General features: G+C 39.5%; 1 protein-coding gene across 3 annotated transcripts in view; it reads right to left on the reverse strand.

The window, feature by feature from the left end:
* STK39 (serine/threonine kinase 39) overlaps positions 1–18158 on the reverse strand; it is a 296180-nt gene that overhangs the window by 43978 nt on the left and 234044 nt on the right. For all 3 annotated transcript variants that reach the window (XR_010149776.1, XM_063790544.1, XM_515880.6), the window contains one exon: positions 14463–14531. Coding sequence is in view for 2 of the 3 variants with exons in the window: in XM_063790544.1 (XP_063646614.1) it covers positions 14463–14531 (69 nt within the window). In the remaining variant the exon portion in view is untranslated. The remainder of the gene's footprint in view (positions 1–14462; positions 14532–18158) is intronic.

Here is an 18158-nt window from a genome sequence, read left to right on the forward strand (position 1 = left end):
GAACTATCAGATGGCTTTACCAATGCATAAACACTCCCACTCCAGAAAGCACCACTGTGGGAAAACACTGCCCCAGCCCTCTATCCGGTTCACCCGGACAAAGGTTAGCTAAACAAGAACTTACTTTACTGCACCTGCATTCTGAACATGAAACCACTTAAACGCTCACTTTAATTTAGATAATTAGAGTGTTGGTCCCTGAAAAAAATATTCACTAAATTCGACTGCAATTAATGGACTTGAAATGGCAGGTTTGCTTTAGCCCAATGAACATGAATATTTTACGTATTCTGTACTCTATTATAATGATAATAGTTCTACTTTGTATGTAGTGCTACCTTAGCCCACACCATAATTTGTGTGAGAATAAGGCAATATTGTGAAATGGAAATATATTTCATCTGTTTTGGGAATGTACATGAAGTGAAGGCCCTTTGGTTACCAATTAATATAAAGAAGATGCCCGTGATTAATGCCTAAGTTGGTGTTTTTTTTTTGTTTTTTGCCTTTTCTAGGAATCCTAATTTCCTTTTGATAAAATAATTGGATTCAGAATTACTGGAAGGTATCTCTGCAGTCCTCCTGGCCCCCAAACATTACATTACAAATCGCTTTTCAATGTCCTTTGCACATAAATGAACCCAGAACACTGGGACATCATCTCAGCTTTTATTTCTCAAGTCCTCCAGGACGATTTGCTTGTCTATCTGTGGTTCCTACTCACCTCAGTCAAGTGAAAATCAAATTCAGGCAGCAAAGGAGTCTAATGAAACGCATCTGAAGGAAAGCATTTATTTGCCCTCTTGGAGAGGAAAAAGGCTAGAGAGGCACAAGATTTATACTTTAACTACAAAGGGACCCAATCGAGTTGAAACACTAGGATTCAGTTTTTGCAAGTCATTATGGCTAATGGCTCTTTACAAGGTCCTTTGTGATCTGGCCCCTGCCCCCTCCCCATCCTTATTCCCAATCCCACCTCCTCATTTGCCTGTTCTGGCCATACTGGTCAGCTTTTACAAAATCCATTATTTCTACACATGCCTATCTACGACTTCACTCAAATGTCTCCCTCAGAGGGGCTTCCCCTGCTCTTGAATTAGATGAAGACCCCATGTTTTTTCATTATTGTCTTTTTTTATAGCACATCATTTTTCCTTCAGAATGCTTCTCACAATTTGTAATTTCACTGACACCTGTGTACTGACTTGTCTAAGGTCTGCCTCTCGAGTTGGACTGCAAGCTTCTTGAGGGCAAGGACCCTGTTTTGTTAATCAGGTGTACTCAGCACCACAGTAGATGAGATGCTTTATTTATTTTATTTTATTTTTATCTTTTTTGAGATAGAGTCTCACTCTGTGGCCCAGGCTGGGGTGCAGTGGTGCTATCTCGGCTCATTGCAAACTCTGCCTCCTGGGTTCACGCCATTCTCCTGACTCAGCCTCCCGAGTAGCTGGGACTACAGGCGCCCGACACCACGCCTGGCTAATTTTTTTGTATTTTTAGCAGAGATGGGGTTTCACCATGTTAGCCAGGATGGTCTCGATTTCCTGACCTCATGATCCGCCCACCTTGGCCTCCCAAAGTGCTGGGATTACAGGCATGAACCACTGCGCCCGGCCCGAGATGCTTGCTTTATTTATTGAATGAATGAATGAAGTACAGTTGCTTAAGGGCCTGGATGACAAAGAGTGGTAGAAGGCTCCTCCCCCTACTTCTGCACGGAAGCAGGTACCACTCTGGCCCCACATAGGTAGTGCCCTGTGACCTTCTGGAAGCAGCACTCCCCTTGTGGGCACTGGTGTCCTCATACTGGCTGGTGATACAGGTGAGGCTTCTTCAAGCAGTCTTTTGGGCAGGGAGCTAGTGAGACCACCACATGGTAACCAGCACTGAGAAAGTCATTTAAGGACCCCTGGGACATCCCTTTGGGGACTCCCAGTAATATCCCAGGGAAATACGCGTTATTACTGGCTAATCACTATTTAGCCTGCAAACAGTTGAACTGCATGGATATTTCAGATTATGCCTATAAGATTAAACTTACATTTAATTATTGCTAATTGAACACCTAAAGCCACTGTTCAGAGTTATTCTAAGTGCAGAGTTTCTATATTTTTGACATAAAAAGTTCATCATAAAAAAATATCAAAAATTAATTTCTCATACTCATTCCTTATCTAATAAAAATTTTCATGAGCACTAAAGAAGAGCCAATTTTTCTTTTTCTTTTTCTTTTTAAAAGAAATCCTGAGAGCTCCAGCAAGCCTACAGTGCCAGAGGCTGAGAAGCCCATTAGAATAACCGATAGCATTTTTATGCTTCCCCGGAGTAATGCTGTCCAAATCATGTCCTCTAACCTGTATTCTACCTTTCTATTAGACACTGAGTTCCCCTTGTATGTCACTCTCATCTTATTACTCAATACCATGAACAAATACAAGAATTAGAGGCAAAATAGTTAGAAGGATATGTGAGGAATTGATAGTCAACCCTGAAAGGAAAGTCAGGGCAGTGGCTGAGAAATTCAGATGTCCTTTCTTGTCCTTCTGACCCTACATATCGCAGAAAGACAAGAAAGTGCAGAGCTCTGACAGCACGATCTTGACCCCAGATCTATTCAGCCAATGAAGAAATGAGCCATGAACGTGACTTTCTAAAAATCCAGTCAACAATCACAAACTGGTAAGGAGTCTCAGAAACTGTAATAAATTAGCCCTCCAAGGGGTGTATTACTGAAAAGATGCTTTGAATCTGATGGTCTGATTTTGAGTAACAAACCTCTCATCGCTGACCAAATTCTACAAGGATAAAGATTAAGGCATTAAATCTATTTCTCAAGTTTAATGGACAGCTCCCTCTTTACTTGTGTCAGAAGGGTACACTGGCCAGGCCCATGCGTTTGCACCTAAAGCTGTTCAGATGGTTTCCTGACTATGAATTCCTGCTATCTGGTTCTATAGCTCAGCAGACACAGAATCTGGCAAGAAAATTTTCTTTTATGGAATGGTTACCGTGGGTTATGCAGTATAGTGGGTGATTCTGAAAAACATTAGCCCAAGAACGAAATTGGAAAATATCACATGTATCCCCCAAATATGTGCAACTATGATATATCAATTTGAAAAGACACCAAAAAAAAAAAAAAAAAACAAAGGAACAAAATTGGGCACAAACGTTGATGATACAATGGGGACAGCATAAACCTGATGACAAGGACAAGTTTCTAAATGTATCGGCAGGTGACCAGTCGAGATATCTCCTTGTTTTAAAATGAATCTGGGGTAAATGTATTTTTACACAACCTTTTGGATGCTAAACTTAAGTAGTGCAAGATTAAGAACTAGGCTTTCTTAGGATTGGCAAGAAAGTCTTTTTTTTTTTTTTTAAATGATACTATAAGATGCAGGATCAAATTTAAGATTATAATTAGATATGGAGCCAAAATAGTGATTATAAGCCCACAATGAATAAAAAATATATGGATTTAGTTTTCTTCCTTAACTTTCAAATTTTTTTGATTGGGCAAACAAGGAGCGGTATTACCTGTTATATAAGAAATCATGAGGCAGTGACTTCTCTTTTATTTTAACCAATGAAGTAAAAAAACAGCAGAGAGATTTCATCTGGGACTGGGAGACTTGCCTGTCAGGCTATTAACAAGTAGACTGTTCAACAAAAGAGCCATTTAATTTAAATCCTACACACTTGGTAATGTTAGAAAAATGTAAGTCATCACAAAGACTAGGTTTCCTGCACCAAACTAAGCCTACTTTACTTCCACTAGAAATATATTTTTGTCTTAAGTAGGGACTGATCAGAAAGTGTGGCGAGACTGAGTGTAATCTTCAAGCATATTTGATTCTGGAGTTAAAGGACAGATTAACATAAATTAAAACAAGGCAATCTAAAGTAATTGAAAAAAGCAAGACTCTACTGACTTAGTAGATATCTACGACTAATCCACCGGCAAGCTCTTGTTTCACCCAAGTGAAGTTAAGTACAGGTCTTAATTGGATTCTATCTCTGTACTAATGGTTTTAAAGAGGATATACAACTCTTAACTAAATACAAAGTAACAAAGTTAATTAGAAAATCAGGGCTTACAGTGTGGTTTACTGCTGCAATGAGTCATAATCATGTGACACAGAAACTGAGAACGTCTTTGGGGAAATTACAGATGTTATTTTATGCTAGAACTTCTTGGAAATAACATTTGCCCACATTTTGAAAGGTGGTTTTCAATCACTCCTTTCCCCCATCCCCAAATCGGAAGTTCTTTACAAATGACAGGTCTACCAACACTTCCCTGGAGAGCTGGTCATTCTATGTTAGAATCTGCAGATAGATAAGCACAGGGAGTGGCTGGGCTGGCAGAGGATTCAATCCTATGAATGGACATCACAGCTTAAGCTTCTGATTTAGTTTTCTAGGAGTTCTTTCTTTTTTCTAGGAATTCTTTCCTCCGCTTAATTCCTCTGAGTTTGGCGCAGAGGAGTATGGGCACTCTCTTGTGCTTTTATCAGATTTAAAAAATGATATTCTGTCAAAGCAAGAATTCTATGCATTTTACTTTAGTCTGTCTTTCTTAAATAAATTGTTCTTAAATAACTTCAAAAAATATATGTAACCCTTAGGTGTGTGATCAAACTAATGCTGAATCTGTGTGCTCTGTCTGTGCTTACGTTTGTGTTTGTGTGTGTGTGCACGTGTGCTCTCACTGCACATTCATTTGGGCCTGGTTTCCCAGCATTCTGCAGAGCAAACAGCTCTTTGGATGTTTAAAGCAACACTGTGATTCTACCACCTCTCAAGAGTTCAATTGCTGAATATCTTTATTTATTTATTTTTATTTTTTTGAGATGGAGTCTCGCTCTGTCGCCCAGGCTGGAGGGCAGTGGCACAATCTTGGCTCACTGCAACCTCCGCCTCCTGGGTTCAAACGATTCTCCTGCCTCAGCCCCCTGAGTAGCTGGGATTACAGGCACGCACCACCAGCTAATTTTTGTATTTTTAGTAGTGATGGGGTTTCACCATGTTGGTCAGGCTGGTCTTGAACTCCTGACCTCATGATCCGCCTGCCTTGGGCTCCCAAAGTGCTGGGATTACAGGCTTGAGCCACCATGCCTGGCCCAACTGCTGAATTATCTTAATTCATCTAGAAATGGTAGTCATTCATCTGCATGGAATTAGAATTATTATACAACACGGATGATACTTTTATATTAGATAGTCCAGCCTATCATTTGTGAATATTTAAAACATAATTTTGCCAGCTTTTAATATTAATGTCCAATTTTTCTATTTAGGGAATAAATATTATACCTCAGTAAAGATTTTTTTTAAAGAAAGAAAAGATAATTGGGAAACCAGGAGCAATGAGTTACAATCAAATAGGCTGCGGTGCCTTTTTGAAAACAGAAACCCTACGTCATATCTAACAGGTCAACATTTATTTCTGGTAAAAATATATAAGAAAAGTAATCAGCACAGCACCCCCAAAGTACTTATAGTCCTAATTCCCTAAGGTATTAAACTTAACACATAGACAACTTTTAATCAGGAATCACTCAGCTGTATTTATTGACATAATTCAACTAACCACAAGCCTGTCTAAACCCAGAAAGGGCTTAAGGAGTTTTCTTCCTTTATTCCCTGCCACCATTTCAAAATCATAGTACAGTTGTGTAATAAAGACACTATTTTAATAATGAATGCTTTTCTTCACTGAAAGTCAATATCAGTGAATATCACAGCATAATCACTGAAATGAATATGAGATGAAATATGTTCACTGTTTTCCAAGACTTTCATCGTAAAAGTGTACTGCTGCTCAGTAAATTGTGGATCACTCATAACAGACTTAAATATCCCTGACTGTAGCAGAAAGAACAGAGCACTTCGCACATCTAACCATATGCTCATGACTGAGCAGAGAGATTCTGTTGCTCCCATACTTGAGAGCCTAAGCGTACTTTGCCATTTTGTAGAGAAATAAAAGCTGAAGGCCATCTGGAGGATCCACTGCCTCCTGAGCAGCAATGTTAGTTTTAATCAAAACTGTAACTACTCATTTTGGTAAAAATTTATACCAATGCCATATATGTGGCATCTACACCATTCATACACATAAACACAATTTTTAAAAGTTAACTGGCACAGTTTTAAAACAGACTCCTAAAGACAGCAGAGAATCAAGTAAGGCAGAAAAGCAAAGGAGATTAGTGAGACTGGGAAAAAGGTATAGATGATGAAATGAGCTGAAGGCATCTCCAAAGATTATTATAAGCATAAAATAAAGTGACTATGGGCTGGGCGCGTTGGCTCACACCTGTAATCCCAGCACTTTGGGATGCCGAGGCGGGCGGATCATGAGGTCAGGAGATCGAGACCATTCTGGGTAACAGGGCGAAACCCCGTCTCTACTAAAAATACAAAAAAATTAGCCTGACATGGTGTTGGGTGCCTGTAGTCCCAGCTACTTGGGAGGCTGAGGCAGGAGAATGGTGTGAACCTGGGAGATGGAGCTTGCAGTCAGCCGAGATTGCACCATTGCACTCTAGCCTGGGTGACAGAGTGAGACTCCATCTCAAAAAAAAAAAAATTAAAATATAAAAGATAAAGTGACTATGAAATTCCAGTGTGTATGAGAATCACTTGGGATACCTGTTGAAAACACAAATTTCCACACTCTATGCCCAAAAGACAGCTGATGCTATATTTCTGGGCTGGAACCCAGAAACGTGCATTTTTAATAAGCATCCCAGATAAGACAGGCATCTCACAGCTCATACTTTGAGAGACACTCAGAATACTTAACCTTAGCAAGCACTAGGGGACAGAAGGCCTTTTTTTTTTTTTTTTTTTCCGAGACAGAGTCTCGCTCTGTCGCCCAGGCTGGAGTGCAGTGGCGTGATCTCAGCTCACTGCAACCTCTGCCTCCCAGGTTCAAGCAATTCTCCTGCCTCAGCCTCCTGAGTAGCTGGGATTACAGGTGTGCCCTACCAGATCCAGCTAATTTTTGTATTTTCAGTAGAGACAAAGTTTCTCCATGTTGGCCTGGCTGGTCTCAAACTCCTGACATCAAGTGATCTACTTGCCTCAGCCTCACAGAGTGCTAGGATTACAGGTGTGAGCTACCATTCCTGGCCAGAAGGCTGTCGAGACAAACCATATTCCTTTCCCAAGAGACCAGACTCAAAAGTCATGTGACAATTCAATTTCTGAGAGAAAGGCAAGGAACGTGGGAAAACGCAGAGAGGAAAAAAAAAAATCAATCATAGTGAATTACTATTTCTTTTTTGGAAGATACAACAATATTTACATTATCCAAATCATCAATTCATGCAATAATCCAGTACTGAATTTGCATATGGTATACAATGTATTCATTTATCCAACATATTTATTTATTAAATGCCTATGTGTGTCAACAATGGTAGGGATGCAATAAAATAGAAGACAAGCGTTGCCCTAAAGATGCCTTCAACCTCCACACAAAGGAAGACAAGCACGCAGTAGTACAGCAGGATGGAAGCCATACGTCTTGAGGTGGTAAAAACATGGTTCGCTGGCATTCTAGACAAGGAAAAGCTGTCCTCCAAACTGTGCAAGGAGTGGGGTGTCAGGCAGCAGAGGAGGCTTCATGATGGTGACATGTATGGTAAGTCTTGCAGGCAGACAGGTTTTAAACATGATTCTTCATGTGCAGGAAAAGAGCATCTCATGGGGGCATGAACAATAGTCCAAAAGTCTACTGAGAGAGCTTTGGGAACATCTATCACTAAAGTAAGTTTTCCTTCCAGTGACAACTAGTCAGTGACGCTCAAAATCTGTCAAAGGAAAACTACAGAAATGAATGCAGGCACACAGCTCCCTTCTCAGGAAACAGAAATTCCAACATCTGGTTCTAAACTCCACTTAAAGGAAACAGACATATGTTGCTACAAGGCTAGGGAAGGGTGGTATAAAAACACAGCAAAGGGCAGTCAGTGGGCACATTTCTGAAAGGCATCTGTCAAGCAGCTTCTCTTCCGGTGTTTACACACAGTCAAACCCTGGCCTCTGTATTGAGCCGTGCAGATTGAAGTTCAGCAGCTTTGTAGGAGTCGGTAAGCAGGCCACATAACTGCTTAGCCTAACATACCCACTGGTGTTCCTTCTTCTATAGCTGAGGTTCTAAAACTTACTAAACTAATTCCTCAAAAATTTATATCACCAAGTCTGGAGAGAACTTAGAACTTTTGTTTTCTTTTGTACATATGAATTTTGTGTTTTGCATTTTTCCCCCGTGCTTCCATTGCAGAGAAAACTTATTTCTTGCCGGCTGCTTTCTCACCAGGAAGCAAAGGAAACAAGGAGTTTCTCTGCTGTCTCACTATCACTCATCCTTGGGAATCCTCTGAAACAACTAGAATAGGGACTCAGATTTGGTCTCTTTCCATTTGTCAGCCAACCCAGCCAGGCAAGATAAGCAAATTTATGCATGCATGTCCTCTAGGTTTTCATCTTGCAAACTTTTTTAAACCAACACCCACCCACGAGGCCTTGCCAATCTTATCAACGGCTATTTACACAAAGCCTAAAAATGTTTCCTGTTTCTTGCCTAAGGTAGTGCTGAGTTTAAGCACAAGTCAAGTGGGTTTATGATTTCAGTCTACAAACAGTACATTTCATTTCTGCACTGCTTTGCTTCTGCTCGAAAGAAATCACTTCATGTCACTATACTGGCCCTTCTTCAATCCAGATTCTGATTTGCGAAGGTCGGCACACTAAAGGCAGGCTACCCTGAAGCTAGGTATTGAAGACTTTTTGTAACCCGTGTTTGCCATATTCTAGTAAAACTCATAACATTCACTTATCCATAACATATGCTATTGCTTTTTCAGCCTTTCACAATGCTGTAAGCATTTACTCCAATTCAAAAGAAAATGCTGATGGGAAAGAAACAGATTTTTAATCTATTTAAATGTTAGCTATTTTATATTATAGAAGCAGAAAAAATACACATGTAAGAAATCATTCAAACCTCTATATAAACTGGACTCTTTCTTTACACAGCTTTCCTCAGGTGAACTTATTTCATATTTGCAAACACTTTGAATTTTGCAATCTTGAAAGCAAAATTCTTAAAACACTAGAATCCTATAACTCAAAGTATCCTTTCTTTCTAAAGTAAATGTTATGATATATCTATATATATCAAAATGGGATTTGTTTATCTCTAACAAATGTTTATGGAGGGCCTGCTATGTGAAATGCAGTTTGGGGCACTGGGAATGTGGCAATTAACAAAACAGATTAAAATCCTGGCCTTAAAAAACTGATGCTCAAGGGGAAGTCCTATATAGCTGACAAAATAAATAAATGAAACATACAGGCTATTGAATGGGGGAGAGATTAGGTAGAATAACAAAATAAGAAAGAGGGTAGAGAGTTGGGGATGGTGTGCGATTTTAATGAGGCTGCTCAAGACCATTTTGTGAGGTAATATTTAAGCACCAGGGGGTGGGCATATATGGCCCTAAAGAAGGAGTGTCCTGGAAGAAGAGCAAGTTCAACAGCCGGGGTGGCTGGGGTGGGGTGAGCAAGGGGAAGAGCAGGAGAAGAGACATCTGAGAAGTGAGAGGGGACACAGTGCAGAGGACTGGAAGCCATGGCGATTGTGGGTGGAGAACCACTGCAGAGTTTTGATTGAACTATGAACACAATCTGGCTTACTTTTAAAAAATCGAACTAAAAGTCACATATTATAAAGTTTGCCCCTTTAAAATGCACGGTTCAGTGGTTTTTAGTAAAGTTACAAGGTTGTGCAGCCATTACTACTTCTAATTCCAGAATATTTTCATCACCCCAAAAAGAAACCCCATACTTAGTAGTCACTCCCCTGCCCCCCTCATTGCCAGCCCCTGGCAACCACTCTTCTGCTTTCTGACTCTATGGATTTGCCTACTCTGGACATTTCATATAAAGAATCACACCATATGTGGCCTTTTGCATCTGATTTACTTTACCTGGATCTCTGGCTGTTGAGATGAGGACAGGCTGAAGGGAGGCAAGTACAGAAGCTGGAATGGCAGCAAAGGGATGAATACAAGAACTCAACTGGGAGTTGAGAGGGGCTTGAAACATGATGGGATGTGAGATGGTGAGCAAAGGCAGGATCCTGGGCACATTCAGATGAGTTGGATGTGAAGTATGAGAGAAAGAAAAGTCAAGGACAATGCCCAGGGTTTTGGCCTGAGCACCTGGAAAGGTGGAGATGATGCCTATGAAGAGTCTAAGATTCCTGGAGGGGCAGGCTGGGAAGAAATACCAGGGGCTGGATTTTGAAGCTGTGGATTAAATCTTGGATGTCTATTACCTTTCCAAGTGAAGATGCTAAAAGGGGAGCTGAATATAAGTCTGGAATTCAAAATAAAAGTCTGGATCAAAGATATAAATTTGGGAGTTAAAGAGTGGAAGGTATTTAATACCACGAAACCTGATAAGATCAGCAAAGGAGCAAGTAGAGAAAGAGAAGAGATCTAAGGAAAGGGTCCTTGGACACATCAAGATTTATAGGTTAGAGAGATGAGGAGGAACCAACAAAAAAGACTGAGAAGGAAATACCAGTAAGATGGGAGAACTAGGAGAGGGTGGAGACTTAAAACCAAGTGAAAAAGCTTATCATGGAGAAGGGCATTGTCAACTACGCCCAATACTGCCAATAGGTCAAGCATGATAAGGACTGAGGATGAGCCTCAGGTTTAGGAACATGGCAGCCATTCACAGACCACGTGTCCTTTACCTTCTTTCTTTCTCCCCTCACTCCAGCCACGCCTACCTGTGCATCTGCCACTCCCTTTTGCAGGTGTGTTTTCCCCAGGTACAGCTTTGAAAAGAACAATTTGAGTGGAGTAGGAAGGTCAAAAGTCTGACTGAGGTGAATTTAAGAGACAGTGATAAGAAAGGAATCAAAGCCAGGGCAATTGTCTTTGATAAGTTTAGCTGTTAAGGGGTTGGACAGAAATAGCTGTAATGGGAAGTGGGGTAAAGACAGGGCTTTCTGAAGATAAGAGAAATAAAAACATATTCATATGCTGGTGGGACATATCTAGTAAAGAGGGAAATGAGGAGGGAGGGAGTAGAGATTTGCTAGGATTGGTTAGAGGGAACAAGATCAAATACATTAGTTTGTCAAATAATCAGCAATTAAAATAGAAAACATCCACTGGTCCATTGAAAAACAAACAAGGAAAAGCTATTTTTCTCCCAGGGGACACAAGAACCACCATCATTTAAAATTACCTGGATCCACTTTTTAAGGGTGAAAGTATAAATTATATGCAAAGTGTCAACACTGGGGAGTCAACAAGACCCAAGCGCGAGGAACATTACCAGTTGCAACAGTCTAGATACTTCTTCGGACCTCAGTTTTCAGTCTACAAGGTAGTGATTAAAACAACCTGTCCTCTTTACCTTATAGAATTGATGTGATGATCAAATGAAATACATAAACATTGTCTGTAGACACTTAAGTGTGATGTCCATGTAAGGCATTTTTAAGTGCTACTATATCAAAGAGTTAGATATGCCTGTTCTTACTGCAACACTCTCTAAATAGAAATAATTTAGCTCCAAGAAGGGGAAAAAAGGCAAGCTGAAGAGTTTTTGGAAGAATAATTAACTAAAGCATAGAAAAAGAAAAGCTTTATGGTTATATATTGTATTTAAAATACACTCAATAAGTTGTACATGAAGTCTGCCTTAATTTCCTCCTTTTAAAAATTCAACAACAACAACAATAAAACCTTCCTAACTTTAGCTGAGCCTGGGGCAAAAAAAGAAGTACATTAAACTTGACTGTAGGTCTGAAGCAAGGACTATGCTTAAAAGAAGATGTGACCTAATGCCTTTCCGTGAAGCTCTCTTATTTTCTGTGTTCCTAGCCACCTGCCAGGATCAACTCCAATAAAAGAACAATCTGATCCTTGGCTTCTTGCCCAATAGGAGACATTAGTAGGTGTTTCAAAGAAGTTTTTGATTATTATTTTCACTTGCTGATTAATTTTCTATTCTGGATGCTTAGCATATGGACCATAGCTCTCTTCAAGGAAAATATATTTTGCAGGGTCTCCTGATCTAGCCATTAATTAACTGTTCTATTTCTTCTGGTAAACTAAGACACAAAAGTGTATACTTATGTTTTCTAATGAAGGAGAGTGTTCATCTTCATCAAGGAATTGGTAGGTGAACATAATGAATTCTTAGACAGAATTTAAAGTAGACACCAAAGTTGAATCAATCTTTTTTCTCAGCTTCCCTCTCACATTTGATTAGAAAATTTAGGTGAGAACTTAGCTGGCCTTAAATCTCACAAGATTGTAAAGGAAAACGTGAAAGACAAGATATATAAGGGAATACAACTCACACCACATAAATGCACGTTAAGTCACTTTCCTTTAAAATATGTCTGTGTCCCCTCATGTATGGAGCCACTTGGCAAAGGAGTTGGAGCTTCATTGTGAAATCAATGTGTAGAGTTGATGTATAATCAGTAGGAAAAAATCTATTTTTTTCTAATTATAAAGGTATCTTTGTATCTGCATTTATGATATATCATTTATAGGTAAATAACATATTGGATATTATGTCTTTAGTCAGAATTCTAATCTCCCACTATAAACTCAATTACTCTTATTTACATAAAATAATTCACTTTGTAATGATTTACATTCCAAAGTTACTAGGAACAAATTATTCTGATAGGTGTGTGTATCTACCTTAAACTCCCTCTCAGTCATATACTCTAGCATTATTGGGGAAGGACTTATTTTGAATAAGTTATTTTTTAAAGTAAAACATATCACTTAAGGGGCTGGGAGTGGTGGCTCACGCCTGTAATCCCAGCACTCTGGGAGGCCAAGGCAGGCGGATCACTTGAAGTCAGGAGTTCGAAACCAGCCTGGCCAACATGGCAAAACCCTGTCTCTACTAAAAATACAAAAATCAGCCAGGCATGGTGGCACGCGCCTGTAGTCCCAAGCTACTTGGGAGGCTGAGGCACGAGAATTGCTTGGACACGGGAGGTGGAAGTTGCAATGGGCTGAGATTACACCACTGCACTCCAGCCTGGGTGACAGAGTGAGACCCTGTCTAAAAAAAAACAAAAACAAAAACAAACATAAAGCATATCATTTAAGGGGAGCATGTCATTTCAAAAATCAGTTTTGATTTGAATATTTTTAATAAGACATTATCATAATATATATTCCAAGTAATACATTATTAGAGTTAATATAATTAATAATTAACATAATTATTAATATGCTAACTAATCTTGATTACTTAGGGTTATTATGATTATACAGTAATACATCATAAAATCTCTATAAAGTCAGAATTTGCTGAAGAGCATGGAGCTATTCATCCTCACCCTAGGTGGAACCAGGCTACACATTTTCTCAGATGGCTATGTCTGCCTCTTAGAGCTTTTCTGCCTCCTTTGCTTTGTCAGGAGGTCTATGGGTGGTTGCTTGCTCCTATCAGCAGGCCTATGTTGAGCAGGCTCCCCTATCTCCGTGCAGCTATCTTATGATTCTAAAGGAGGTAGAAAGACCCACAGTTTCAAAGTGAAATCCTTCTGCCACAACTCAGCTGCATGGTTCTAGACACACCACTGAACCTCTTTAGGAATTCATTTCCTTCTCTATACAGTGAAAGAACCGGCCTGAATGATCTTTAAGTTCCCATCCAAACCTGAGATTTTATAATGAATATTGCTGAGGGCTGAAAAAACGAATTCTAAGTTTATTAGAACTGTGTCCAAAAAGAGAATATAGAAACTCTGAGTAAGGGTCTCAGAGGTTCCTATGCTTTAGTGCACAGAATTGATAGCATCTTATTTTTGTTACATCATGGACTTTGGGGTCTTCTAAGTTCTTTGTTATATTTCCAATAAATGAGGCTCCTCATTGGATAAATCATGTCCAGATATATGAGACAGGATTACATTAAGAGCTTTTGAAAAAAAGAAAATTAAATATGACTTTTTTTTTTTTGAGCCGTAGTTTCACTTTTGTTGTGCAATGGCGTGATCTCGGCTCACTGCAACCTCAGCCTCCCAGGTTCAAGCGATTCTCCTGCCTCAGCTTCTCGAGTAGTTGAGATTACGGGCGTACACCACCCATGCCTGGCTAATTTTGTATTTTTAGTAGAGGCAGGGTTTCACCAAATAGGCCATGCTGGTCTCTAACTCCTGACCTCAGGTGGTCCACCCACCTTGGCCTCCCAAAGTGCTGGGATTATAGGCGTGAGTCACGGCGCCCGTCCAAATATGATTCTTAAATATACTTCTACATAAAAGATAAGAATTCAAGAATTATATTCAGAGTGAATTATTCCTTAATGAATACTTTTGCTTCCAAACACATTTACATTTTATATACCAACAAAATGACAGTGCATACTAAAAAACAATTTACCTATAACTACATCGTGACCATCCACCAAGCCAGCAGAGAAGAGCTCCTGAGATACACCATCTGCTGTATCTGTCCAAATGTGAAATGAATATGTATTAGTAACCATAACATAAAAATCAACAACCCAGTACAATGTAAAATATATATTTTTCATTTACTAAAATCGCCCATGAGTTTTAATTCAACAATTCAGACTCTATCAGGAGAAAATCAGAAGCAACATGAAATACATTTTGCCACATGCCATTTGCATCTTGCTATTTATTCAACAGAAGTTATGCAAAAATTTTTTTCTATTTTTGGCGAACTAAAAAACTTGTGCCCTCTGGCTACTATCTGAATTAATCTTCAAATGCACCTCCAGAAGTTATAACTGTTTCCTATGACACTGCTTTTCTTTCCTGCCAAGGTTAATCCCACCTACCATCATCAATCCTTTTTTATCATTAGTAGCTATGGAGTGAATTACAGCGAAGGTTGAATGGGTAGCATCTGATATAACCTTGTATTTTGTACAAACAGCCTATGAGCTTGTTGGACTATTAAGATGAGCTATTTAAATGTATGCTATTAAGAAACTCCTTTAACATGACATTGATCATTTGATAGCAACAGATTCATTGTCTTAGAAAAATGTGGTTGAATAAAATACCGTACTTTCTCAATGATAAGTGACAGGAGTTCGCAATCTCATAAGGATGGGCTAAAGAGGCTGCGGCAAGTGAATACAGCTGGAATTACTTAATTGAAAGGTTACGAATGAACATGATAACACTGTAATCTTCTATTTGGAGGCTTTGTAAAGAGAAATTGATAAATTGCAAGTTGCTCAGAAGAACTGTTATAAGCCCCCACGTTTTTACAAGGGAGCTGACTCGGTTCAAGGGAGCTGACTTGGTCCCCAGGGACTTCAGATATTCTCACAAATATTTAGAATTGTAGCTTGGTAAGAAGAAACTGGCTCAGCAGGCTGTAACACTCTAGATGGGGGTTTGACAGAAATGTCTTCCAAAGTCAGGGGGCACCTGAAAGTACAGCTGCTAAATCAAATGAGCATCTAAACGAAATTGCGGCTTGTGACACCAAAAGCTGCCCTAACCATAAACTGCATTTCCTTACTTCATCTGTGCTTCAGATGTGGTGACTATGTAAGTGGGCTGGTGTGTGTGTGTGTGTGTATATATGTGTTTGCATGTGTGCATATAGGTGTGAGTGTGCAGCTGGAGGTACATTTCTGTTTCACAATTCTTGGGGTTTAAAGAGCTTGCCCAGTGTCTGACACATAGTAAATACTCAATAAATGGTAACTATGATGATGATGCAGCAGCCAAAGATCATTTGAAACACACCTTACACTTTATACTTCCAGAGAAACTGTGGCATTCTGCCATTTTACTGATTCCATTTCATAATGAAGTCATAATGAAATGGAATAAAATGAAGTAAATGGCAAAGAAATATATAGGAATCTTACTAAACTATAAAGTTCCATGTAAGATGAGCTTGTCTTAGGCTTTGCCCTTTTTGCCAGCAGTACAAAAAACACCTTGGCCCAGTGCAATGGCTCATATCTGTAATTCCAGCACGTTAGGAGGCCAAGGCGAGATGACTGCTTGAGCCCAGGAGTTACAGACCAGTCTGGGCAACATAGGGAGACGCCGTCTCTACAAAGCGTAAAAAATTAGCTGGGCATGGTGGCATGTACCTGTGGTCCCAGCTACTTGGGAGGCTGGGTGGAAGGATCACTTGAGCCTGGGAGGTCAAGGCTGCAGTGAGCTCCAGTCAGGGTAACAGAGTGAAACCCTGTCTATTTTTTAAAAAAGAAAATAAAAAAATAAAAATAAAACACCTTATAAAGTCTCTTCATGATAAAATGATCCCATAATAATGGAAGTTGGGGTAGCATAATAAGAGGCTCTACTCTGAACATGATTTAGCTTTCTGAAGCTGCTAGAACATTCAGCCTCATAACTGGCATCTTCCTGGATGTTACTCAAATCTTTAGGGAAATAAGTGAACTGAATCAAAGAGCCTAACACCTAGTAGGCACTGAGCAGATAGCAGGTAGTCATTCATTATATTTCTACTGATTGGTCATCTGCTGAAGCATCTGGATGTGTTACCCATCATTTCTAAAGTATCAGTAAGATCTTACACTTAAGTAAGGAGCTGTAATCACAGAATGTAGCCAAAAATGAAATAATCAAAGCTGCATTGAGGGATAGCACTAAAACAGTACCAAAATGATTGACATTCCGAAATGATTAAAGCATACAGCATGTCCTACTGTTTTCAGGACTTCTGGGCACCAGATGAGTCATACCAAAATGGCAAACAGGTACTGCTGGCTGATCCAAATGGGAAATATTCCATATCTGCATTTGTGCCATTAGGCAATTATTTTGTATGCATGTAAGTAAGATACTAGTGGTAGTTTAGAACAGAAGTGTGAAATAACTTATTTCATGTTTCATTAGTAATCTATTTTTCTTTAAGCTGTTTAACATCCCTGGTGCCTAAACAGGATAAATATTCATGTATTAATTTCTGGTTTCCAGAGCACATGGGGCACACTAAACACAAAGGGCTTGTCCTCAAGTGAGGAAAGAGAATATTTTATGTTATACATTTTGTGCCATATATATTTATTCACATGTATATACAGCACAAGCATAATGCATGTGAACTGCACACAGATTTACTGTAAGCAAAGTCTAGAATACAGACAGCATCAATAGTCACAGAGGTGCAGTGATATATGCACATCGCTTCCTTTAATAATGGGCCTGTGCTCTGCCGCCCAGCGAAGGCCGGCTGTCATTAGGCAGACAATGCCATGGGTTCTGTCTGTGCAACAGAAGCAGGGACTGTTAATCTAAATGTGGCAAAAGCAGCTGCCAAAGCCAGTGCCAATGGTCCAGTAATGCTGACAGGGCCATGTTACCCACAAAAGTCCTGAGCTCATATTCACTTCTTTGTTACCTCTTAAAATTAAAATTGATTTTCATTGCCATAGTCAATTTTAAACAATCAGATGAAAAGAAACAATCTTAAAATAAGAATCTGTTCTTTCTACTTGCTGTACTTGAAACATTTATTATATAATTACTAGATTTTATCACAGCATGGCCTGGTCAATATTTTTATATTATGACAAAATAGATAGCTTTTTGACAACACTAGCTGGTGCTGTACAATTTCATAAACCAACTCTAAATTGTCAAAGATGGATACCTCCGGAAAGAAAGATCAATTAGCAAATCCATCAGGGCCTTATGTCCATTTATTTATTGAGACAAAGTCTCGCTCTGTCACCCGGGCTGGACTGCAGTGGCACAATCTTGACTCAATGCACCCTCTGCCTCCCAGGTTCAAGTGATTCTCTTGCCTCAGCCTCCCAAGTAGCTGGGACTACAGCTGTGCACCACCACACCCGGCTAGTTTTTGTATTTTTAGTAGATATGGGGTTTCACCATGTTGGCCAGGCTGATCTCACACTCCTAGCCTCAAGTGATCCACCCACCTCAGCCTCTCAAAGTGCTGAGATTACAGGTGTGAGCCACTGTGCCTGGCCTGTACATTTATTTTTAAAAGATACTTCATATTTTAGTTTAATTCAAATATACCAGGAATCCTGAAATCTTTGCATTTACAGAAGACTAGCAATCAGGGACCAGTAAGCCTATGGCCAAGTAT

Source organism: Pan troglodytes, chromosome 13 (genome assembly GCF_028858775.2).
Source record: "Pan troglodytes isolate AG18354 chromosome 13, NHGRI_mPanTro3-v2.0_pri, whole genome shotgun sequence".
NCBI lineage: Eukaryota > Metazoa > Chordata > Mammalia > Primates > Hominidae > Pan > Pan troglodytes.